Source organism: Chiloscyllium plagiosum, chromosome 29, assembly GCF_004010195.1.
Source record: "Chiloscyllium plagiosum isolate BGI_BamShark_2017 chromosome 29, ASM401019v2, whole genome shotgun sequence".
NCBI classification, from domain to species: domain Eukaryota; kingdom Metazoa; phylum Chordata; class Chondrichthyes; order Orectolobiformes; family Hemiscylliidae; genus Chiloscyllium; species Chiloscyllium plagiosum.
This window is the reverse complement of record NC_057738.1, coordinates 17,080,611-17,104,045: the sequence shown is the minus strand read 5'-3', so window position 1 is coordinate 17,104,045 and position 23,435 is coordinate 17,080,611. Positions and strand designations below refer to the sequence as shown.

General features: G+C 39.6%; 1 protein-coding gene across 1 annotated transcript in view; it reads left to right on the top strand.

The window, feature by feature from the left end:
- The first annotated feature begins 217 nt into the window (after positions 1-217).
- Positions 218-23,435, top strand: part of stt3b (STT3 oligosaccharyltransferase complex catalytic subunit B) — a 75,313-nt gene continuing 52,095 nt past the window's right edge. The window contains exons 1-2 of the mRNA XM_043719214.1: positions 218-347; positions 21,874-22,161. Coding sequence (XP_043575149.1) covers positions 21,889-22,161 — 273 coding nt within the window. The 5' untranslated portion in view covers positions 218-347; positions 21,874-21,888. The remainder of the gene's footprint in view (positions 348-21,873; positions 22,162-23,435) is intronic.

The following is a 23,435-nucleotide window of genomic DNA, read 5'->3' as shown; positions in this document are numbered from 1 at the left end:
CTCACTTCAGGCATTCTCTGTGATTTGATATAGATACAGAGAAGTTTATGTGCTGTAGTCTCATTGGTGAAGATTCTGTATGATTGCCAGTGATCTAGATGTTTGCAGAATTTGCAGTTGCATCTGCTTGCATTCTCCTACTTTATGCATTTCAAAGCTGTGATATAGGCTCACCATCATGGGGAATTGTTAAGTCATTAATTAATATAAATAATTGTTTGTTAACTGTGTTTTACAGGTTTAACTATCGCTCTACACATTATCTTGCATCCCATGGGTTCTATGATTTTCTAAACTGGTTTGATGAAAGAGCATGGTACCCTCTGGGAAGAATCGTTGGAGGAACGGTAAGAGTGCAGACATTTAAAAACTGTGATTTGTAGAAGGGATGTATTAACTGAAGATGTGCTTTGAGGTCATTTTCATCAACATATTCAAAATGAATTTCTAATGGAATTTAACAAGTTTGCAGTGAAGTGTATCTTGGCAGCAGTTTTTATAGGCCAAGCACAGTGGGTATGAAGACCAGAGGCCAAAAGTTAATGATTTTGTGAGACACCAGCCAGTGTGGTACTGAGGCAGATGGGTAACGGCCAACATGAAGAGTACAGTGGCACCTCAAAGGCAGAGTGTTTTTTTTCAGATTGCTGAGTAAGAATGACTAGTGAAGATGTAAAAACTCAAAAATCTTATGGCGTTTGGTTTCAGAAACCGTAGTAATGGGGAAGTTGTTGATTTTTTTTCTTTTGTCTTTAGCAATAGCATTAACTTTTTCTAAGAATTGTTTTTAATATATCCATGAAAGTTATTTTCAAGTCAGAGTACTTTGGTTCATTTCATGTGGTAATGGGACTAACTCAATATTTTCCAAGTTCTAAACTATTAGAAACCAAAATTATGAGTAGAGAATACAGGTCAAGTAATTAATTTGATTTGCAAAAGTGTGAAAATGATATTGGAGTTTTTGTTCTAGGATTCAATGTTAAAATTTTTACCATTACAAAATATTGTTACTATTTGTTACCATTATTTATAAATTCTGAACAAAGTTGGATAAATAAAATAAGATTTTTTTCCAATGTAAGTTTTGCAATTTTGGCATCCTGATGATTAACAGAAAAAGTCTAGTGTGAATGAAGGTCCTAATGAAATGAAAACTGTACCTCTTATCTCTATGTAAAGGGTATAAGGAAAAGCATCAATTGACTAAGGAATCCATTGATTCCCCTTGTGCTATACTGTAGTGTGTTCTTATTGTTGTGTTTTCCCAGTAATATTAGACAATAGAAAAGATACTAAGTGAATGTTTCATTAACCTATTGTGGACATGACTGATTCTGGCTCCACTTCTTCATTCGGCTATTGCCAAAATAAAATTGTATATGTTGTTTGACTTAACACTAAATAAAACATGGGAAGGAAAGAAGACCCCCTGAAAATAAATGTGTTGTTGTTTAAATTCTGTCCTTTGCCATGAAAGTTAATCACTACCAAACATGACATTTCAGTGCACTAACAGTTATCAGTGGAAGAACATTACAGGTTTTCATTTTCACTTTTGAGGACTTTGATTCCATGTAATTTTTAAACAAAAATTTGTTCGAATTTATTGCAACAATCTATTTTGCCCTTTTTTATTAGGAAGGGAGCTTCAGCAGCACCGGCCAAATTTTGAAAACCTCCCTCCCCTCGGTGGTGCTATGTTCTACCTCTGGTGCTCGCAAATGTAATCAATTGATATGTGGAGAAAAAGAATGCTATCAGAATAAACCCATCAGATTCTTAGTTAGGGCAAGTGCATATGATGCATAGGTATCAAGGAGTGCAGTCTTCTCAGAGAATCAGAATTGGGGGTCTCTGTTCGCACAGGTTTTGGTTGAAGATGAGAGCACAGCCAGTCCGTGCACGTGGCGTGACAGTAGTTGACACTTGGATGCAGTGCACAGAGAGAGACACCAGAAGAAGGGACCAGGGTGGGACAAGATAAGACACTACACCCTTACCTGGCAAACAGCACTGAGAATCAGAGGGAAGCAGTGAAGGCGACCAAGACTGTGATTAAAATCATCTTGTTGATTGTATGTCAAATCAGTTGACAAAATTCTCCAATGTATCCATGTTTTCTTCATACTTCTGATTTCTTTGTTCCTTCCCGTACATGTGATTTCTTCTACCTGCTTTCTCTGGTCTATAATTTTTTTCCGTGTTTTACTTCTGTTATGTTTTGATATTTCATGGGGCTTTAAGAATTTTAATGCAGCTTCTAGAGGATTTGGCACTGTGTTCACCACTTGTTCACAATATTTTTAGACAACTAGATCCAGAAGCAGATAGCATTTCAAAGGGGAATTAGGTAGGTCAAGATACTGTTGGTATTTATGGAATAAAACTCCATATTGCACACAGGATTTTGTAATCATATGCAACTAAATGGCCAAGTTTTAGTCTGTGGATTGATTAAAAATTTTAAAACTGATTTCTGACTCCAAACCTATTCCCTTGCTGATTATCATTTTACTTTTGTTTGTGAAGCATCATCAGCCAAATATTATGTCTGTACTGAGTGTTTGCAGTCATTGCACAATAGTATAGACTTTTGAAAAATGTTTGTTTTTGGAGTAAGTTGGTAAATATGCTGTTTGAGTGGAAACAACAGTAGTCAAAATGCGGCTTATTTCAATATTTTGGTGGCTTTGCAACTAAATTGTAACAACTGAATGATTAATCCAGATATTGTATATCTGTGGAATGATTTTGTAATTCCATGAGTGAATTTACAAATGGGAAAGTTTCAATCTGTTGCATCATTTTGAATTAGCATTGTGTCCAATATGATATTTATATGTGTGTTGCTTAAAAATGTTTATTTAGGCTACAAAGAATTTTCATTTTAGATGGATAATCATGAAAGATAACTCTGGTCTAATTGAAAGACACAGTCTCAACCAAGAAGGAAAAACAAACACTTGGAAAGTACCAGTCAAGTTATGAGGTGAAAACAACTTTAGTTGTATAATTAATATAGGAAAGAAAAGCTTAGGCTGTTATGTTGGGGGCATTGAATAACATAGATTCGCATTCTTGACTTCTCACTACTTAGAACCATGGCCATCCATAGCCACTCCACCAGTCTCTGCCTTGTTCTTCGATGTAGTTTCTTTTTTTTTCTCAAGGTTTTGCTCAAGTATCAAGATGAGGATTTACTGCATTAGGTGAAGAAAACAGAAAATATCAAACACCTAGTCAACACTGGAATGTAGGTTACATGTTCCATTTCAGAGATTGAAAATCCCACAGGAGATGTATTCTACATAAACATTTGGCCATGAGTTTGCCACTATTGGCAATGTATGGAGGGACTACTTTTAATGATTTCCCATTCTAAACTGAGCGCTGAAGCATCACGATACTTATCATACCTGGAAATGGAGCTGCAGAGCTTTCGTATTTCTCAGCAGAGCTATGTCGCCTGTGGCTCAGTGGTACTACTTAATTCTAAGTCTGTTGATTCTGTTGAAGTCCCACTCCAGATTTGAGCATATAGTCTAAGCTGACAATCCACTGCAGTGCTGAACTGCCTGAGGTTCTGTCTTTCAGACAAGATGTTAAATCAATGCCCCATCTGTTCTCTTGGGCAAAAGTAAAAAGCTTGCTGCACAATGCAAAGAATAGCACATGAGTTCTTCTCTTTGTCGTGACTAAAATCTATATTACAACAAAGTCAATAAAAACTAGTTAATCGATCATTTATCTTGTTGCAATTTGTAAGGTTTGCTCTTTGCGAATTGGCTACCAGATTTCTGACAATGAGATACTTACATGGCTGTAAAACACTGAAGTATACTTTGGAGGTATAGCTTTTTTACCGTTTTCTTTGGCTAAATTTTAATGACTGATACTTGAAGCAGAGTCACTTTCAATGAGGTGAAAACAGAGTTGGCTTGGATAAATTCATATCAAAGTTTGACAGGCAAAGCTCTAATGGAAAAGTGGGCTGCCTTTAAAGAGGAGGTGGTTTAAGTAAATGGTCAGAGTATGTTCTCACAAGGTGGAGCTAGTTAGACTAGAATTGCCTGGTTGATGAAAGAGTAGGATGAGAAAGTAGGATGAGACAAATAAGGATTGCAAATGGCTGAATCAGGGTTGATAATACAAGTAAGAACAGGACTGAACAGTTTCTATTCAGTGGGAAAGTGAAAGTTAAACTTGAGGAAATAAGTACAAGTGTGGGGGGATGGGCTGATTTAGGGTCCAAAAAGAATATCTATCTGTGGAGGCAAAGGACTTGACTGAGAAACTATATGAGTACATTGAATTTGATTTTTTACCAAGGAAGATGTTGCTGAAGCTAGTGAATGAAGTGATAGCCCATTCAACTAAAAATTGATGAAGGGAAGTTATTGAAAGGACTTAGTTTCACCACATTCCACTGCTTGGAATTTTACACCACACCAAGGAAGATGTTGCTGAAGCTAGTGAATGAAGTGATAGCCCATTCAACTAAAAATTGATGAAGGGAAGTTATTGAAAGGACTTACCTAGTTCTGCTTAGGTTTACATACCTAGCTTTGCTTGGGTTTACTTACTTAGGCACTGTGATGGTTTTGCATTCATTTGCAGTCTTGAGAGGAGTAAGAGGAAATTGCAGAGACTTTGGTCATAATCATTCATTCTTGGGTGTAGGAATGGCGACAAAGGCCTGGAGAATTGTAAATATTGCAACCTTGTTCAGGGAACAATGTAATGATAAACCTAGCAACTACAGGGCAGTGAGTTTAGCCTCTGTTACGAAAGCTTTTAGACATAATCTGGGACAAAACTCCAGTGTGTTGAACAAGGATGGATTTATGGAGGAAGGGCAGTGTAAATTCAAGAGCAAATCATATTTAATTAGATTTTTGATGGAATAACAAAAGGAATTACTTAGGTTAATATGGTTGAAGTGGTGGACTTCCAAAAAGGCTTGTGACAAGTTGCATAATAGGCTTACCAGCAAAATTTAAGTCCATGGAGTAGAAGGAACAGTAGCAGAATTGATCAAGTTGGCTGAACATAGCAAGCATAATATTCTAAAAAAAGGAGCAGGAGTAGGCCATTCAGCCCATTGGGCCTTCCTCGCTCAATAAAATTATGACTGATCTGATTGTGTCCTTAACACCATATTCCTGCTTATCCCAGGTATAGTGGGGCTTCATAGGGATTGATTCTTGGATGACTGCTTTTCACAATGCAGACTAATGACTATAGACTTTGCAGAGGGCACATTTTTAAAATTTTCAAATGAGACAACTTGAAATTATTAGCTGTTAGGAGAACAATGATAAACATTCAGAGGATATGGCGCATAGACTGGTGGAATGGGCAGAAAAGTAACAAACGAAGCTGACTTGGGAAGGGATATATTTTGATAGGAAGAATGAGCTAAGATGTTATGATCCAAAATGTGTAAAGAATATGGGAACATACATCCAACGTGCATGTCTGAGCAAATTATTGAAAGTGGCAGGGCAGATTGAGGAAATAGTAATAAGGCATAGTAAAATGGATCCTGAGCTTTATAAATAGAGGCACTAGGTCTCAGCTGAAGTATCCTTTAAGAAGAAAGTGAAGGTGTTAGAGAGTGTATAGAAAAGGTTTTTGCAACAAGGCTTCCAGGGGCTAGAAATTTCAGCATCTATTGACAGCAGAGTTGCAAACTATGGAATATTGATAAAAGATGAATGGCAAAAGAATCATAGAATCCCTACGGTGTGGGAGCAGGCCATTCAGCCCATCGAGTACACATTGACCCTCTGAAAAGCATCCCACCTAGGCCCACGCCATTATCCTATCCCTGTAACCCTGCATTTCCCATGAGTAACGCACCCAGTCTGCACATCCCTGGAGACTATGGGCAATTTAGCCTATATGCCCTATGGGCAATCAGTAGAAACATGGAGGAAAATGTTCTATTGTGCAACACACTGTTTCCAATGCATGGAGAGGTTGGCAGATGTCGATTTCAGTTGTTTTTCAAAGTAGAATTTGAAGATAAAGGAAATAGCTGGACTGTGGGTGAGTAGGAACAGCAGTGTTGCTTTTGTGTGAACTTTAATTTGTCATGTCAACCCAGACCACTTGCCTCTTGAAGACTCTTGTTATTTTCCTCACAGTACGCAGGTTTAAGTTGAGAAAGTTGTGAAATACACGTTTCATCTGTCTACTTAGACAAAGGAGAATGTAGTTTTCTTGTTTCATGACTTTTCTGATCTTGAAAAATAATCATTCTTCTTGCTTTGTCTGAAATAACTGCCAGGTTTTCATATGCAACCAGTTTCTATTTCCAATGAATAATCAATACATAATTTCAAAGCACTTCATGCGTACTTGTTATTGGACTAGTAATGTAGTGGATCCGACTTAGATTGAAAGATGACTGACTGATTGCTGGGTTTTGTAGGAGGGACAGTGAAGCAGTCTTATTTTGTCTAAGCCTTTTACAGAATGACATACTGTTCTTAACCAGTTTGGCTATGTGATTCTAGTCCCATGCTCCTATATCTGACTCTTAACTGCTGCCTGAGTTATGTATGGAGTTTTTCTTCGAAGAAATGACAATCGAGTTAATGAGATATTATTTCCCATGCAGAAAGCCAAGTTGACGTTCCCTAATCAGTCCTCACCTTTCCAAATGCATGTAACTCCTGTCTCTCAGAATTCTCTCCAACAACTTACCTACCACTGACATCAGGCTTACCAGTTCATATTCCCAGACTTGTCCTTATCACCTTTCTTAAATAATGCCACTACATTAACCAAACTCTAGAGTTCAGCACCTCTCGTGATTATTGATGATAGCAAGGGACCCAGCACTCACTTCCGTAGCTTCTCAAAGTTCTGGGTTATGCCTGATCAGGTTCAGGGGATTTATCCACTTGTATGCATTTTAAGATATCCTGCACCACCTCTTCAGTAATATGGCCACTTTTCAATATATCACTAATTCTCTGGCTTCCATATCATTCTCCACCGTAAACACAGATGAAATATCTGTTTAGTATCTCACCTATCTCCTGTGTTCCACTAATAGGCGACTTTGTTGATTTTTAAGGAACCTTATTCTCTCCCTAGTTGTTTTATTTTCCTTTTAATATATTGAAAAAACTTTTTGAATTCTTCTTAACCCTATTTGCCAAAAATATCTCATGTCTCCTGTTTGCCGTACTGATTTCCCTCTTAAGTATAATTCTACTGCCCTTAAACTCCTTGGGATTCACTCAAACCCTGCTGTCTCTCCCTGCCATATGTTTCCTTTTTTTCTTCTTGACCAGAGCTTCAATTTCTCTTGTTGTCCAGCATTCCCTACACCTCCACTCTCCCCTTCACACTAACAGGAACATATTGCCTATGAGATCTCTTATCTCATTTTTGAAGGCCTCCAAGTTTCCAATCATTCCTTTACCTGCAAATAGCCTCTCCCAATCAGCTTTTGAAATCTCTTGCCTAATACCGCAAATTGGCCTTACTCTAATTTAGAACTTTAACTTTCAATCAAGTCTATCCTTTTCCATAACTGATTTTAAAACCAATAGAATTATGATCACTGGCCCTAAAGTGCTCCCCCACTGATACCTCAGTCACTTGCCCTGTCTTATATCTCAAGAGAAGGTCAAGTTTTGCTCTTTCTGTAATGTTGAATAAAGTATGCTAGACTAGAGAATGAAATTTGAAATTTTGGATGGCTGATTGAACAGAATTGAATATAATAGTTAAACGCCAGTAAGGAAACATGTCCTTGCAACAGGTAATTGTGTGTAACTTGATGTTTGTAAGGGAAGGGTAGAATCAGAAAGAGAATGCAACCATTTATAAAAATGAAGCTTATTCAGATGAGGAAGAGGAAGTGAACAGGCAGTGTGAAAATAAAAAAAAAACAAGAAATGAATTTAGAGAAATTAGATGGGAAATTTCAGCAAGGAAAGATTGAAGTTTACCAAGCACAGAACAACCTCTGTTATCTGAGCATCAATTATCCGAATTTCAGATTGTCCAAACAAGATCTCAAGGTCCTGTAAAAACGTTGCGTCAAAGAGGTGATACTGAAACCATCTCCAGTCCCCATTAACGAAAGTATTGATGGTTTACAACTTTTCATGGAGTGGCATGAAGCAGGTGGTAAGAGTAGTTTGGGGCTGAGAGGATCGACAGATATATAATAATACTAATAATATTCACCTCACTGGCAGTTGTTGGTGGATAACATTCGCCAGAATTACGGCACATTATTCGCAAGGCAACAGTCGTTATAACTGAAGTTGCGGGCTGCTCGCACGTGCACACCATCCCTCCTGCACTCAGTCCGCGAGCACTCCAACCGCATGATGGCAGGAAGCGGGCCGTCAGCGTCATCTCACACACCACTGTGGCTGCACACCACACTCTGATCACCTTTTGATCTTTGCCAGATTTAAGGAGGCCTTTTGTGTGAATCCTGCCTGGTGCTTGCTTTTTGTTTTGCTTTGTTTCCTGACATTAATTATCCTGATCTATATGCAGTATGGGCCTGTCTCTTCTCAACCTTTCTCTGTACTCTGTCTCTATCTTTGCATCGTAGAGTCATAGAGATATACAGCATGGAAACAGACCCTTCGGTTCACTCATCCGTGCTGACCAGATATCCCAACCCAATCTAGTCCCACCTGCCAGCACCTGGCCCATATGCCTCTTAAATGTTGCAATTGTACCAGCCTCTGCCACATCCTCTGGCAGCTCATTCCATACACATACCACTGTCCACGTGAAGAAGTTGCCCCTTAGGTCTCTTTTATATCTTTCCGCTCTCACCGTAAACCTATGCCCTATGGTTATGGACGCCCCGACCCCAGGGAAAAGCCTTTGTCTATTTATTCTATCCATGCCCCTCATGATTTTATAAACCTCTATAAGATCATCCCTCAGCTTCCAATGCTCCAGGGAAAACAGCCCTAGCCTATTAAACCTCTTCATGTAGCTCAAATCCTCCAACCCTGGCAACATCCTTGTAAATCTTTTCTGAACCCTTTCAAGTTTCAAAACATCTTTCTGATTGGAAGGAGACCAGAATTGCACGCAGTATTCCAATAGTGGTGTAACCAATGTCCTGTACAGCTGCAACATGACCTCCCAAATCCTGTACTCAGTACTCTGACCAATAAAGGAAAGCATAACAAACGCCTTCTTTACATTCCTATCTACCTGCGACTCCACTTTCAAGGAGTAATGAACCTGCACTCCAAGGTCTCTTTGTTCATCAACACTCCCTAGGACCTTACCATTAAGTGTATAAGTCCTGCTCAGATTTGCTTTCCCAAAATGCAGCACCTCACATTTATCTAAATCAAACTCCATCTGTCTCTTCTCAGCCCATTGGCCCATCTGATCAAGATCCTGTTGTAATCTGAGGTAACCTTCGCTGTCCACCACAGCTCCAATTTTGGTGTCATCTGCAAACTTACTAACTATACTTCTTATGCTCACATCCAAATCATTTATATAAATGATGAAAAGTAGTGGACCCAGCACCGATCCTTGAGGAACTCCACTGTTCACAGGCCTCCAGTCTGAAAAACAACCCTCCACCACCACCCTCTGTCTTTACCTTTGAGCCAGTTCTGTATCCAAATGGCTAGTTCTTCCTGTATTCCATGAGATCTAACCTTGCTCACCAGTCTCCCATGAGGAACCTTGTCGAACGCCTTACTGAAGTCCATATAGATCACATCTACCGCTCTGCCTTCATCAATCTTTTTTGTTACTTCTTCAAAAAATTCAATCAAGTTTGTGAGACATGGTTTCCCACACATAAAGCCATGTTGACTATTTCTAATCAGTCCTTGCCTTTCTAAATAAATGAACATCCTGTCCCTCAGGATTCCCTCCAACAACTTGCCTACCATCAACATCAGGCTCACTGGTCTATAGTTCCCTGGCTTGTCCTTACCACCTTTATTAAACAGTGGCACCATGTTCGCCAACCTCCAGTCTTCTGGCACCTCACCTGTGACTATCGATGATACAAATCTCTCGGCAAGAGGCCCAGCAATCACTTCCCTAGTTTCCCACAGAGTTCTAGGTACACCTGATCACGTCCTGGGGATTTATCCACATTTATGCAATTTCAAGACATCCGGCACTTCCTTCTCTGAAAAATGGACAATTTCAGGATGTCACCATCTATTTCCCTACGTTCTATATCTTCCACGTCCTTTTCCACAGTAAGTACTCATTTAGTATCTGCCCCATCTCCTGCGGCTCCACACAAAGGCGGCCTTGTTGATCTTTGAGGGGCCCTATTCTCTCCCTAGTTACCCTTTTGTCCTTAATGTATTTGTAAAAACCCTTTGGATTCTCCTTAATTCTATAAGCATGCATTCGATCTATCCTGCGCATACCTGACATATGCTTCCTTCTTTTCCTTAACCAAACGCTCAATTTCTTTAGTCATCCAGCATTCCCTATCTCTACCAGCCTTTATTTCACCCTAACAGGAATATACTTTCTCTGGACTCTCATTATCTCATTTCTGAAGGCTTCCCATTTTCCAGCTGTCCCTTTACCTGCGAGCATCTGTGCCCAGTCAGCTTTTGAAAGTTCTTGCCTAATACTGTCAAAATTGGCCTTTCTCCAATTTAGAACTTTAACTTTTAGATCTGATCTATCCTTTTCCATCACTATTTTAAAACAAATAGAATTATGGTCGCTGGCCCCAAAGTGCTCCCCCACTCCGTCTGACTATTGGGGTGTCAATAATACAATCCCAATAAGGTTATCATCCCTTTCTTATTTATCAGTTCCACCCACGTAACTTCCCTGGATGTATTTCCAGGAATATCCTCCATCAGTACAGATGCAATGCTATCCCTTGACAAAAATGCCACTTCCCCTCCTCTCCTGCCTCCCTTTGTCATTTTTGAAGCATTTGTATCTTGGAACACTAAGCTGCTAGTCTTGCCCATCCCTGAGCCATGTTTCTGTAATTGCTATGATATCCCAGTCCCAAGTTCTTAACCACACCGAGTTCATCTGTCTTCCCTGTTAGGCCTTTTGCATTGAAATAAATGCAGTTCAATTTTTCAGTCTTACCTTGTTCTCTGCTTTGTCCCTGTCTGCCTTGACTGTTTGACTCTGCTTTGGTCTCAACTGTACTGGTCTCAAATTGAAATCTTTCCCCACTATCCCCCTGGGTACCCCCTCCCCACCTTACTAGTTTAAATCGTCCCAAGCAGCTCTAGCAAATCTCCCTGCCAGTATATTAGTCCCCTTCCAATTTAGGTACAATCTGTTGTTCTTGTACAGGTCACTTCTACCCAAAACAGCTTCCAATGATCCAGAAATGTGAATCCTTCTCCCATACATCAGCTCCTCAGCTATGCATTCATCTGCCCTATCCTCTTATTCCTGCCCTCATTAGCTTGTAGCACCGGGATAAATCCAGATATTACTACTCTCGAGGACCTCCTTTTTAAATTCCTGCCTAACTCTCTGTAATCTCCCTTCAGAATCTCAATCTTTTCCCTTCCTGTGTCATTGGTTCGAATGTGTACAATGACCACCTGCTGGTCCCTCTTCCCCCTTGAGAACATTCTGCACCCTATCTGAGACATCCTTGAATCTGGCACCTGGGAAGCAATATACCATTCTGATCTCAGCACAATCAGCTATCCACACAATCAGTTACCTGAACAAAATACTCCCCGCCCATCTCGTTCGGATAATAGAGGTTATTCTGTATCTAGTACAAGTTGTTGGAGGGAATCCTGAAGGACAGGATGTACATGTATTTGGAAAGGCAAGGACTGATTCGGGATAGTCAACATGGCTTTGTGCGTGGGAAATCATGTCTCACAAACTTGATTGAGTTTTTTGAAGAAGTAACAAAGACGATTGATGAGGGCAGAGTAGTAGATGTGATCTATATGGACTTCAGTAAGGCGTTCAACAAGGTTCCCCATGGGAGACTGATTAGCAAGGTTAGATCTCATGGAATACAGGGAGAACTAGCCATTTGGATACAGAACTGGCTCAAAGGAGAAGACAGAGGGTGGTGGTAGAGGGTTGTTTTTCAGACTGGAGGGGTGTGACCAGTGGAGTGCCACAAGGATCGGTGCTGGGGCTCTACTTTTTGTCATTTACTTAAATGATTTGGATGCGAGCATAAGAGGTACTGTTAGTAAGTTTGAAGATGACACCAAAATTGGAGGTGTAGTGGACAGTGAAGAGGGTTATCTCGGGTTACAACAGGATCTTGACCAGATGGGCCAATGGCTGAGAAGTGGCAGATGGAGTTTAATTCAGATAAATGCGAGGTGCTGCATTTTGGGAATGCAAATCTTAGCAGGACTTATATACTTAATGGTATGGTCCTAGGGAGTGTTGCTGAACAAAGAGACCTTGGAGTGCAGGTTCACAGCTCCTTGAAAGTGGAGTCACAGGTAGATAGGATAGTGAAGAAGGCGTTTGGTATGCTTGCCTTTATTGGTCAGAGTATTGAGTACAGGAGTTGGGAGGTCATGTTGCGGCTGTACAGGACATTGGTTAGGCTGCTGTTGGAATATTGCGTGCAATTCTGGTCTCCTTCCTATCAGAAAGATGTTGTGAAACTTGAAAGGGTTCAGAAAAGATTTACAAGGATGTTGCCTGGGTTGGAGGATTCGAGCTACAGGGAGAGGCTGAACAGGCTGGGGCTGTTTTCCCTGGAGCATCGAACGCTGAGGGGTGACTTTATAGAGGTTTACAAAATTATGAGGGGCATGGATAGGATAAATAGACAGTCTTTTCTCTGGGGTCAGGGAGTCCAGAACTAAAGGGTATAGGTTTATGGTGAGAGGGGAAAGAGATAAAAGAGACCTAAGGGGCAAATGTTTCACGCAGAGGGTGGTACATGTATGGAATGAGTTGCTAGAGGATGTGGCAGAGGCTGGTACAATTGCAACATTTAAGAGGCATTTGGATGGGTATATGAATAGGAAGGGTTTGGAGGGATATGGGCTGGGTGCTGGCAGGAGGGACTAGATTGGGTTGGGATATCTGGTTGGCATGGACGGGTTGGACCGAAGGGTCTGTTTCCATGCTGCACATCTCTATGACTATGACTGTAAATAATCACATGGGTGAGACCATAAAATATAATTAGAACGCTAATAGAATAAAGCTAGTATATTAGCACACCGAACCACAAATATCAAGCAATATTGCTCTTTGGTTTGTTTTTCCAGACTTGCCTTCATCCTCTGCTAATTAGAAGAAAAGACATGTGTGCCATATGGAGTTATGCAGCTCAGTTGCAATCTGTCTTTGTGTCTCATTATCACTGTGAAAATAATGTAAAGTACATGATTTGAAATTCAGTTAAATGCCAACATCTGTCAATCAGATGTCCTGCGAAGCACAGACAGGTCTAAATGGGAATGTCTGCTTACTGCTGAGATTTTAGTCTATGGTGCAATGTAGAAGCCAGTTATTTTGAGGACCATTTTAAAGAGCTTCCAGGTTTAAGACCACTTGGCTGGCTTCAAATTGTATTTTTAAACTGTTGTCTTGCACATAACACTTAAAGCAATATGTTGAAATTCACCAAGTCTCCCAATACAGCACCTTCCAAACCCAGTACCATTTAGGAGGGCAAGAGCACCATCTGGTGCACCATCACCAGAAATTCCTTTCAAGCCACTTCTTTCTTCCTTTTTTGCTGGGTCAAAATTCTGGAATTCTCCCTAAGTATTGTGGAGGTTATCTTCCAAATGGGACACGAAAGTTCAAAAAGGCAACTCTCCACCACTTTCTCAAGGGAACTAGGGATGGGCAATAAATGCTTACTCCCACATCCCATGAATGAAGTTTTAATCACTAATTTAACAGATTATTTCTGTTTAAAACAATATCATGGTTGTCTGAAGACACTTGGATTTAAAATAGCTCTAAGTATTGTAATGTTTCAACTGTGCTGTTTACAATGTAAACATTAATTGAGGAAGCCAAGTAACAAAGGAGACTTGACTGGATACCAACCCAGTGAAAATATTGTACATTTTCTCTCAAACATTTTAATCAATTTCATATCAAAGAAGTACTTCATAAGGGGGGAAAGATCTTAAGCTTTATTTACCTTCATCCCCCAAGTAAGTCAAAAATTTTCAGCCTTAGTGTAGACATTAAGTACCACGCGATCTTAACTTTGCATTTTCCAATTGCACACTTTCTGTTATCTCACCTACTTTACAAGATTACTTTTGAGAAAAAGTGTCATTAGGAAGGAATCCTGTAAACTAGGTATCGCAGTTGTATCACATGTACAAAGACTTTTGTTTGATGCTTCAAAACACGTTCTACGCTACTGTTTTTGCTCGAAAGCAGATCAATACTAAAAGTTGCTGCGAATTCATTCGGACCTGTAGCAACATCCCAACCAGGCTCTTAAAAAAATACAACAACTAAATTTGTAAGCCTGCTGTGCAAGTTTATTTTAATTGGCTGAAGAATTAGATACTACATTTTGGTGAGAAAAAAAGTTCACGTTATTTAGAATATATGAGGTAGATGAGCAAAGGGATTTGGGAGTACACATATGCAGATCATAAAATAGTAATGTAAGTTAATAAAGCAATTAGAAAAGCAAATCAGTCATAGTCATAGAGATGTATAGCATGGAAACTGACCCTTCGGTCCAACTCGTCTATGTCGACCAGATATCCCAACCCAATCTAGTCCCACCTGCCAGCACCCGGCCCATATCCCTCCAAACCCTTTCTATTCATATACCCATCCAGATGCCTTTTAAATGTTGTACATGTACCAGCTTCCACTACTTCCTCTGGCAGCTCATTCCATACACGTACCACCCTCGAGTGAAAAGGTTGCCCCTTAGGTCTCTCTCATATCTTTCTCCTCTCACCCAAAACCTATGCCCTCTAGTTCTGGTCTCCCCCCCACCTCGGGGAAAAGACTTTGTCTGTTTACCCTATCCGTGCCCCTCGTGATTTTATAAACCTCTCTAAGACTATCCCTCAGCCTTCGACACTCTAGGGAAAACAGCCCTAGCCTATTCAATCTCTCCCTATAGCTGAAATCCTCCAACCCTGGCAACATCCTTGTAAATCTTTTCTGAACCCTTTTAAGTTTCACAACATCTTTCGGATAGGAAGGAGACCAGAATTGCATGCAATATTCCAACAGTGGCCTAACCAATGTCCTGTACAGCCGCAACATGACCTCCCAACTGCTGTACTCAATACTCTGACCAATAAAGGCAAACATACCAAACGCCACCTTTACTATCCTATCCACCTGTGACTCCACTTTCGAGGAGCTATGAACCTGCAGTCCACGGTCTCTTTGTTCAGCAACATTCCCTAGGACCTTACCATTAAGTATATAAGTCCTGCTAAGATTTGCTTTCCCAAAATGCAGCACCTCACATTTATCTAAATCAAACTCCACCTGCCACTTCTCAGCCCATTGGTCCATCTGATCAAGATCTCATTATAATTAGAGGTAACCTTCTTCACTGCCCACTACACCTCCCAATTTTGGTGTCATCTGCAAACTTACTAATTATGCTTCCTATGCTCACATCCAGTCTTTTTATTTAAATGATGAAAAGTAGTGGACCCAGCACCGATCCTTGTGGCACTCCACTGGTCACAGCACTCCAATCTGAAAAACAACCCACCACTCCACCCTCTGTCTTTACCTTTGAGCCAGTTCTGTATCCAAATGGCTAGTTCTCCCTGTATTCCATGAGATCTAACCTTACTAACCAGTCTCCCATGGGGAACCTTGTCGAACGCCTTACTGAAGTCCATTTGATCACATCCATTGCTCTGCACTCATCAATCCTTTTTGTTACTTCAAAAAATTCAATCAAGTTTGTGAGACGTAATTTCCCACAAGCAAAGCCACATTGACGATCCCGAATCGGTCCTTACCTTTCCAAATACATGTACATCCTGTCCCTCAGGATTCGCTCCATCAACTTCCCCACCACCGACATCAGGCTCAATGGTCTATAGTTCCTTGGCTTGTCCTTCCCACCTTTCTTAAACAGTGGCCAACCTCCAGTCTTCCGGCACCTCACCTGTGACTATCAATGATACAAATATCTCAGTAGGAGGCTCAGCAATCACTTCCCTAGTTTCCCACAGAGTTCGAGGTACACCTGATCAGGTCCTGGGGATTTATCCACTTTTTTTGTGTTTCAAGACATCTAGCACTCCCTCCTCTGTAATATGGACATTTTTCAAGATTTCACCATCTATATCTTCCATGTCCTTTTCCACAGTAAATACTCATGCAAAATACTCGTTTAGTATCTGCCCCATCTCCTGCGGCTCCACACAAAGAGAGCCTTGTTGATCTTTGAGGGGCCCTATTCTCTCCCTAGCTACACTTTTGTCCTTAATATATTTGTAAAAACCCTTTGGATTCTCCTTAACTCTATTTGCCAAAGCTATCTCATGTCCCCTTTTTGCCCTCCTGATCTCTCTCTCTCTCAAGTATATTCCTACTGCCTTTATGCTCTTCTAAGGATTCACTCGATCTCTCCTGTCTATACCTGACATATGTTTCCTTTCTTTTTCTTAACCAAACCCTCAAATTCTTTAGGCATTCAGCATTCCCTATATCTACCAGTCTTTCCTTTCACCCTAACAAGAGTATACTTTCTCTGGACTCTCATTATCTCATTTCTGAAGGCTTCCCATTTTCCAGCTGTCCCTTTACCTGCGAGGATTTGTGCCCAGTCAGCTTTTGAAAGTTCTTGCCTAATACTGTCAAAATTGGCCGTCCTCCAGTTTAGAACTTCAACTTTTAGATCTGGTCTATCCTTTTCCATCACTATTCTAAAACGAATAGAATTATGGTCACTGGCCCCAAAGTGCTCCCCCACTGACACCTGCCCTGCCTTATTTCCCAAGAGTAGGTCAAGTTTTGCATTGAATCAGAAAATTTTCTTGTACACACTTAACAAATTCTCTCCATCTAAACCCTTAACACTATGGCAGTCCCAGTCTATGTTTGGAAAGTTAAAATCTCCAACCATAACCACCCTATTATTCTTGTAGATAATGGAGATCTCGTTGCAAATTTGTTTCTCAATTTCCCTCTCTATTAGGGGGGGGTCTATAATACAATCCCAATAGGGTGATCATCCTTTTCTTATTTCTCAGTTCCACCCAAATAACTTCCCTGGATGTATTTCTGGGAATATCCTGCCTCAGTACAGCCGTAATGCTATCCCTTATCAGAAATGCCACGCCCCCCCTCCTCTCTTGCCTCCCATTCTGTCCTTCCTGAAGCATTTGTATCCTGAAACATTAAGCTGCCAGTCCTGCCCATCCCTCAGCCATGTTTCTGTAATTGCTATGATATCCCAGTCCTAAGTTCCTAACCATGCCCTGAGTTCATCTGCCTTCCCTGGCTTCTTGCATTGAAATAAATGCAGTTTAATTTATCAGTCTTACCTTGTCCCTGCCTGCCCTGATTTGTTTGTCTTGCTTCTTTACTCAACTGTACCAGTCTCAGATTAATCTCCTTCCGCACTATCTCCCTGGTCCCACCCCACTCCTTACTAGTTTGAATGCTCCCGAGCAGCTCTAGTAAATCTCCTTGCCAGTATATTAGTCCCCTTCCAATTTAGGTGAAATCCATCCTTCTTGTACAGGTCTCTTCTACCCAAAAGAGCTTCCAGTGATCTCTTCGAGAGTTCTATTTAAAAAAATGCACTGTACCTTGTTTAGGCCAGACTCTATTGTTTACAATTCTTGTAGCCACATTATTAAAACCTTTGGAATAAAAGCAGAATACTGCAGATGCTGGAAGTCTGAAACAACACACAAACTACTGGAAAAACTCAGATTTCGTAGGATCTGTTGAATGCAAGAGAGTTAACATTTTGAGTCCAGTGTGATTTCTTCTAAAGCAAGACTTCTATTGGACTCCATGTTCACTTTGTTTCTCCTTGCAAATACTGCTGGACCTGCTGATTTTCTTCTGTGTTTGTTATAGAGGCTTTGGAGCAGACTAGAAAGTTATTTATATTTGAAGGAGGACGTGGGGGCCTATTGGCGATCTTTAAATTTAAGTAGACTTGGTACTTGGGGACAATTAAACCATAGACCATCAATATAAGATGGTTTTCAACAAATTTAATAAAGTCAGGAAAAGATCAGTGAGATTATGGAATGTGCCTTGATTAGCTGAGGTGTATCTATAATGCATTTTAGGGATGAGCTTGGAAGGCAGAGAAAATGCAAGGCTCTATGGATGAGTTAGAGGGTTGGTGGGTTGAGGCTCAAAAGAAACAAAAACAGTCTTGCCGCATTGACTAACCTCTGTGCTATAAATTCTGTGTAATACTGAGAGTTCATGGCTGTCATTTGCTGTCAAAACCACCTGTGTTTTATGCAGGTCGGCTGAGAAACAACAGCTGCCCTAATTTGTGTTGTAAATTAGGTGTAAAGAATGGCTATTTATATTTTAGCAAATTGCTTGTTACTGAAAAGCTTGGTCTTTTCACCATAATTGCTGACTCTTATGGCTGTATATGCAGACATACCAGCACATTAGAAGATCAACGTTAAAATGTGTGGTTAATTGAATCTTGAGCAGCGCCATCGTACACTGAACACTCAAGTGTGTTTTGTGCACCAAAGTGTATCTTGGGCATATGTATGAATGCATCCTTCCTTATGTGGGATCGCGCTCAAATAACAGCCAGACTTAGTGACTGGTGAAAATAGCCTCCTTTTCTTAATCAGCAATTACAGCACAAGTTTGAGGCGGCAACAATAGAATCCCGAAATACAGTTCTTACAAGACCCTCTTTATACACAGTTCTTACAAATATTAAAATCTCATTACTATGGTGTTACATCGTTGTATCGGTAGTACACAAAGGTTTGAAGGGCTTCTGTCCTGGAAGACTAGAGATGGGTTAAAATGTGCTGGCTGCTACTTCTGTTGGGATTGAGAATGCCTGTCTGGTCTGCATGCATAATTAAGAGGTATTAGTCCTTTTTGTCTTTTTAAATTAGTAAATGTTAGTAGAAATATTAGGCCTATATGCTCTAAGTAAGTTAGAAATTGTACCCGTACTTAGTAAAGGATATTAAACTGATTACTGCGGCTGGGTTGTGAGGTTCATTTCCTGTTTGCTGGTGTGAATTTCATTCATTGATGCAATTTCATGGAAGTCCTGTTTTGTCAGTTTCTTAAAGGGATAATGGCCCAGTTAAAAGGTATTTAACAGGTACACACTAATTGGAATCTCTTCAGGTCCAGGAGATGTTGGTAAGGGCTGATTAGTCTTATAAACTTAACGGGGATAGTATCATTCTGTATGCTACACTTATTCAGAGGTAAACACTACTTGTAGCAAGGGCTGATAAGGTGTAAGAATGCAGTAATGGGTTTGAAGGAGTTGTTTTGATTAGAAAGGGTTGTTTTAAATTTTGGATAGTAAAATATACTGCAGAACAGCGGTTTTATGAATGAATAAAACCATGTTATAGTAAATAACGATTTAGTAAAAGGTTATGAATGAATGAACAGGAACTGTATATTAATGAATATAGTGAGCTGGTGAGTGAGTTAATAAAGATAACTTATAACACAATATCGCACACTTATAGTGGCATTCTGACAATAACTTCAGAAATGAAAATCTAACTTTGAGGAACGTAATAAATGAATTTCAGTAAATTTAAAGTAGTTTTTTTTTATCCACCAAACACTTAAATGATGAAGCAACCTGCTTTTTTGGTCTCTGCTCCTGCTCTGAAGCTAACTGCTTAAGCTGTGAATACAGATAGTCTGGCAACGATTGCTTTCTAGTGGAGTGTCAGCTGGTTTCAATTCAAAAACTTGGGGAAAAAAAACAATAGTGACACAGTTTAAAACCCTGTATATCTCTTAAGATAGTAAAGTCACTTTATCCTGCAGCTGCAATTCAATGTACTGCGTTCAGTTTACTCGTGTGTCTACTATATGAGAAGGTGTTTTCAAAATGGCATTTGGGAGTTTAATATGTGTAGAAACTCTTGCTTTGTAATTTTCATTCAAATGTTTGGTGTGCTCACTGCTCAAACAAATATTGAACTGCCTAATTTGTATGTTCTCATCAGCTGTTTACTGTTATAATATGCAAATTTAGTACTTTTTTTTTAACTCAACCAAAACAAAGTGATGAGGAAACTCTGGCCCAGCATCTGTGGAGAGAAAGCAGTTAACATTTTGAGTCCAGTAATCCTATTTCAAAAATAGAATGTTTTTTTTTAAATTGCATAACCTGTTTAATTTTGACTTTAGTTTTTGTTTGAATTCTCTATAGCTTTCTGATTGCCCTGATGAATGCAGGATGAAAAGTTTCCATAAAATGCCTTTCTTCAGTAGTTTTTTTTTTAAAAAGTACATTCTTAAGAAGTGTTCCAAAATGTGATTACAGAAGGAATGTGTTTGAGTAAACTGTTGAGAGACATGGTATATGCCAGAAAAAAAATTGAAATCTGTGGAAGGCAAAATGCAGGAGCCTGGTATATATTTTCAAGATTGCTCCTTCATGTTAATTCCAAATCTGGCAATATGTTTGTCAGCTTGACCTGACTGCTTGACATACTGGAGCATGAAGCTTTCAGTACGTGAAGCTATTGGAATTAAATGGCATACAGGAAGTCTACAATAGGGCAGAATGGTGGCTCAGTGGTTAGCACTGCTGCCTCATAGCGCCAGGGACACGGGTTCAATTCCAGCATCGGGCAACTGTGTGGAGTTTGCACATTCTCCTTGTGTCTGCGTGGGTTTATTCCAAGTGCTCCTGCTTCACCTCTCAATCCAAAGATGTGCAGGTTAGGTGAATTGGCCAAGCTGAATTGCCCATAATATTCATGGATGTGTAGGTTAAGTGCATTAGTTATGGGTAAATGTAGAGTAACAGGGTAGGGGAATGGGTTATTCTTTGGAGGGTCAGTGTGGACTTATAGGGCAGAATGGCCTGTTTCCACACTGTCAAGATTCTGAGTTTTTTCTCAAATGGTGGATGGAATTTTAAAGATACACTTTGATCATACGTTGAATGTTAACCACAGTATGTGTCTGTTTCAGGTCAGAGGTTATGGGATGGAGGAACGAGATATTGTTTTGTGTACAAGTGCACTGACCAGTATAACTCAGGTGTTTCCCAAACCTTTTCCTCATTGTGACCCCATTTTAATGTTTCCAGGTTATGTCTCACCCAGGAAGTAGTTTTAACTGCTGAGTATGGCGATGAGCACAGGTTTAGCTCCTAAGTGGGAACCTCTGTGCTCACTCCAAAAAACCTTTGTTCCACTCTGAATCGAGGTCTCTAATCTGAGGTCAGTACCATCGTCAACAGTGGCTATGCCCTGAGATGTTTGGTATTTCAAAATAAGTAGTTGAAATTCCCTTTGATTCAAGTAACCCCACAAATTTATTCATTCTATTCTATTTCCTTTGCCATGCTATTGCCAATTGTTTAACTAATTACTGAAGCTTTGGAATTTCTTGCCAAATCTACCCACTCCTTTACTTCTTTCTCCTTCTATCTATTCCTTTAATCTGCATCATTGGCCAGGATTTTGGTCAAATGTCAGAGTATCTCATTTTACTGTCATTCTGTCTGATTATTCCTGTGAAATGCCTTAGGATGTTTTATTGTGTTTGTATCCTCATTATGGATTCAGTTTTACAATGTCTTTAGGAACTTTGCTGTAAAGTATATTTAAAATTATATAGCTTGCTTTTAAGTGTTTGAATGTAATAACAAATCCCTAGGTAAGAGATATTTAATTAACTTAAAAAAAAATTCACTATACTTAACCAATTTATTTTTTTCTTCTCATGCAGGTGTATCCTGGCCTCATGGTTACAGCAGGCTGTATACACTGGATTTTGAATACGCTTCATATAACAGTCCACATCCGGGATGTCTGTGTCTTTCTAGCTCCTGTATTCAGTGGTCTTACATCAATATCGACATTTCTTCTCACTAAGGAGCTGTGGAATCAAGGAGCAGGACTACTTGCTGCTTGCTTCATTGCTATTGTACCGGGCTATATATCACGATCAGTGGCAGGCTCATTTGATAATGAAGGAATAGCTATTTTTGCATTGCAATTTACATACTACCTGTGGGTAAGTCATCCATATAAATGTACTTGAAATTCAGATGTGGTTTTCATGTAAAATTAATCAGCTTTTTTTTGTCAGATAGGAAATTGGTGGTGAGTACTGGTAGGGAGCTGGTGAGAGGAATTTAAATTGGAATGAGCTCTCTAAACGTTGGGACTTCCATTTGAATAAAATGTTCCTTCTTGGTATCAAATTAAATTATAAATTAGTGTGAAAAAGACATTTTACAACTTTGGAAATACTTGTATAATGGGTGGTCAAGGCTACTCTGGTAATTTTGTTTAATTCCCAATATCTTGTTATAGTTAAGTTCAGTTTTGGTATTTACAGCTGCGAATGATGAATATGGTTAAGAACATTTCTGATTCTTGAAGATGCAAGTACTCTTGTCAAGTGATTTCTATGTCACTTATATGTAAAAGATGCATTACAAAGATAGCTAACACATCCAGTCCGAATCATCTGTATACACATTTTTTCTGTTTCATAAGTGCAATGCCCAAGACTTAATTTTTTTTAAAATCGCAATCCTGGTAAAGTGGCATTGAGTAAAAAAAAGTACTATAGCAAAACTAGCTAATTGTCAAGTACTTAGAATTTCCAGATTTTTGTCCATTTCAACCCATCTGGGTCACAAGTTAACTTAGTCTGTATGTGGAAAATCTGGCTACTTAAGTTTTCAAAGCATGTGCCAAGTTAGATACTTCTGAACAATGGAAAGTCAATGACTACCCATGCCTGCGTTTAATGTTCAAAATGCATTTTATTTTTATCTTCACCAAAGCCTAAGTGAACACGAAGGAGCCTGTGCACAAGAAACAAAGTAGCAACCACATCCTGATTTTTGAAGGCTAGCAAAGTGAACATGCTGTCGCATGAGATGGATGCAATGACATTTACCAGTTTAACAATTCAGGCTGCCCACTGAGGACAGCAGTATGTCATGCATGCCAAGTACTATAGTTAGGATCACTGGCAGTTACAGTAATTACAGAACCCAAGAACTAAACAAATCCTATGTTGTAAAAGTAAAACATGTTGAGCCTATAAACCAGTCTCGCCTGTCAAATTGTCATGTTTTACTGCTAGACCATTGCAGTTGTTAGAATTGTGAGGTGATACATTTAGTAAGAACATGGACACATGGTTTAAGGTAACGGGTACAATTCTAAAGATGTTGCAGGTGCAGAGGACCTTCATGTATGTGCACAGATTGAGCGTGGTAAGATGAGTGAAGAGAGAAATTAATAAAGCATACAGTACCCTAGGTTTTCATC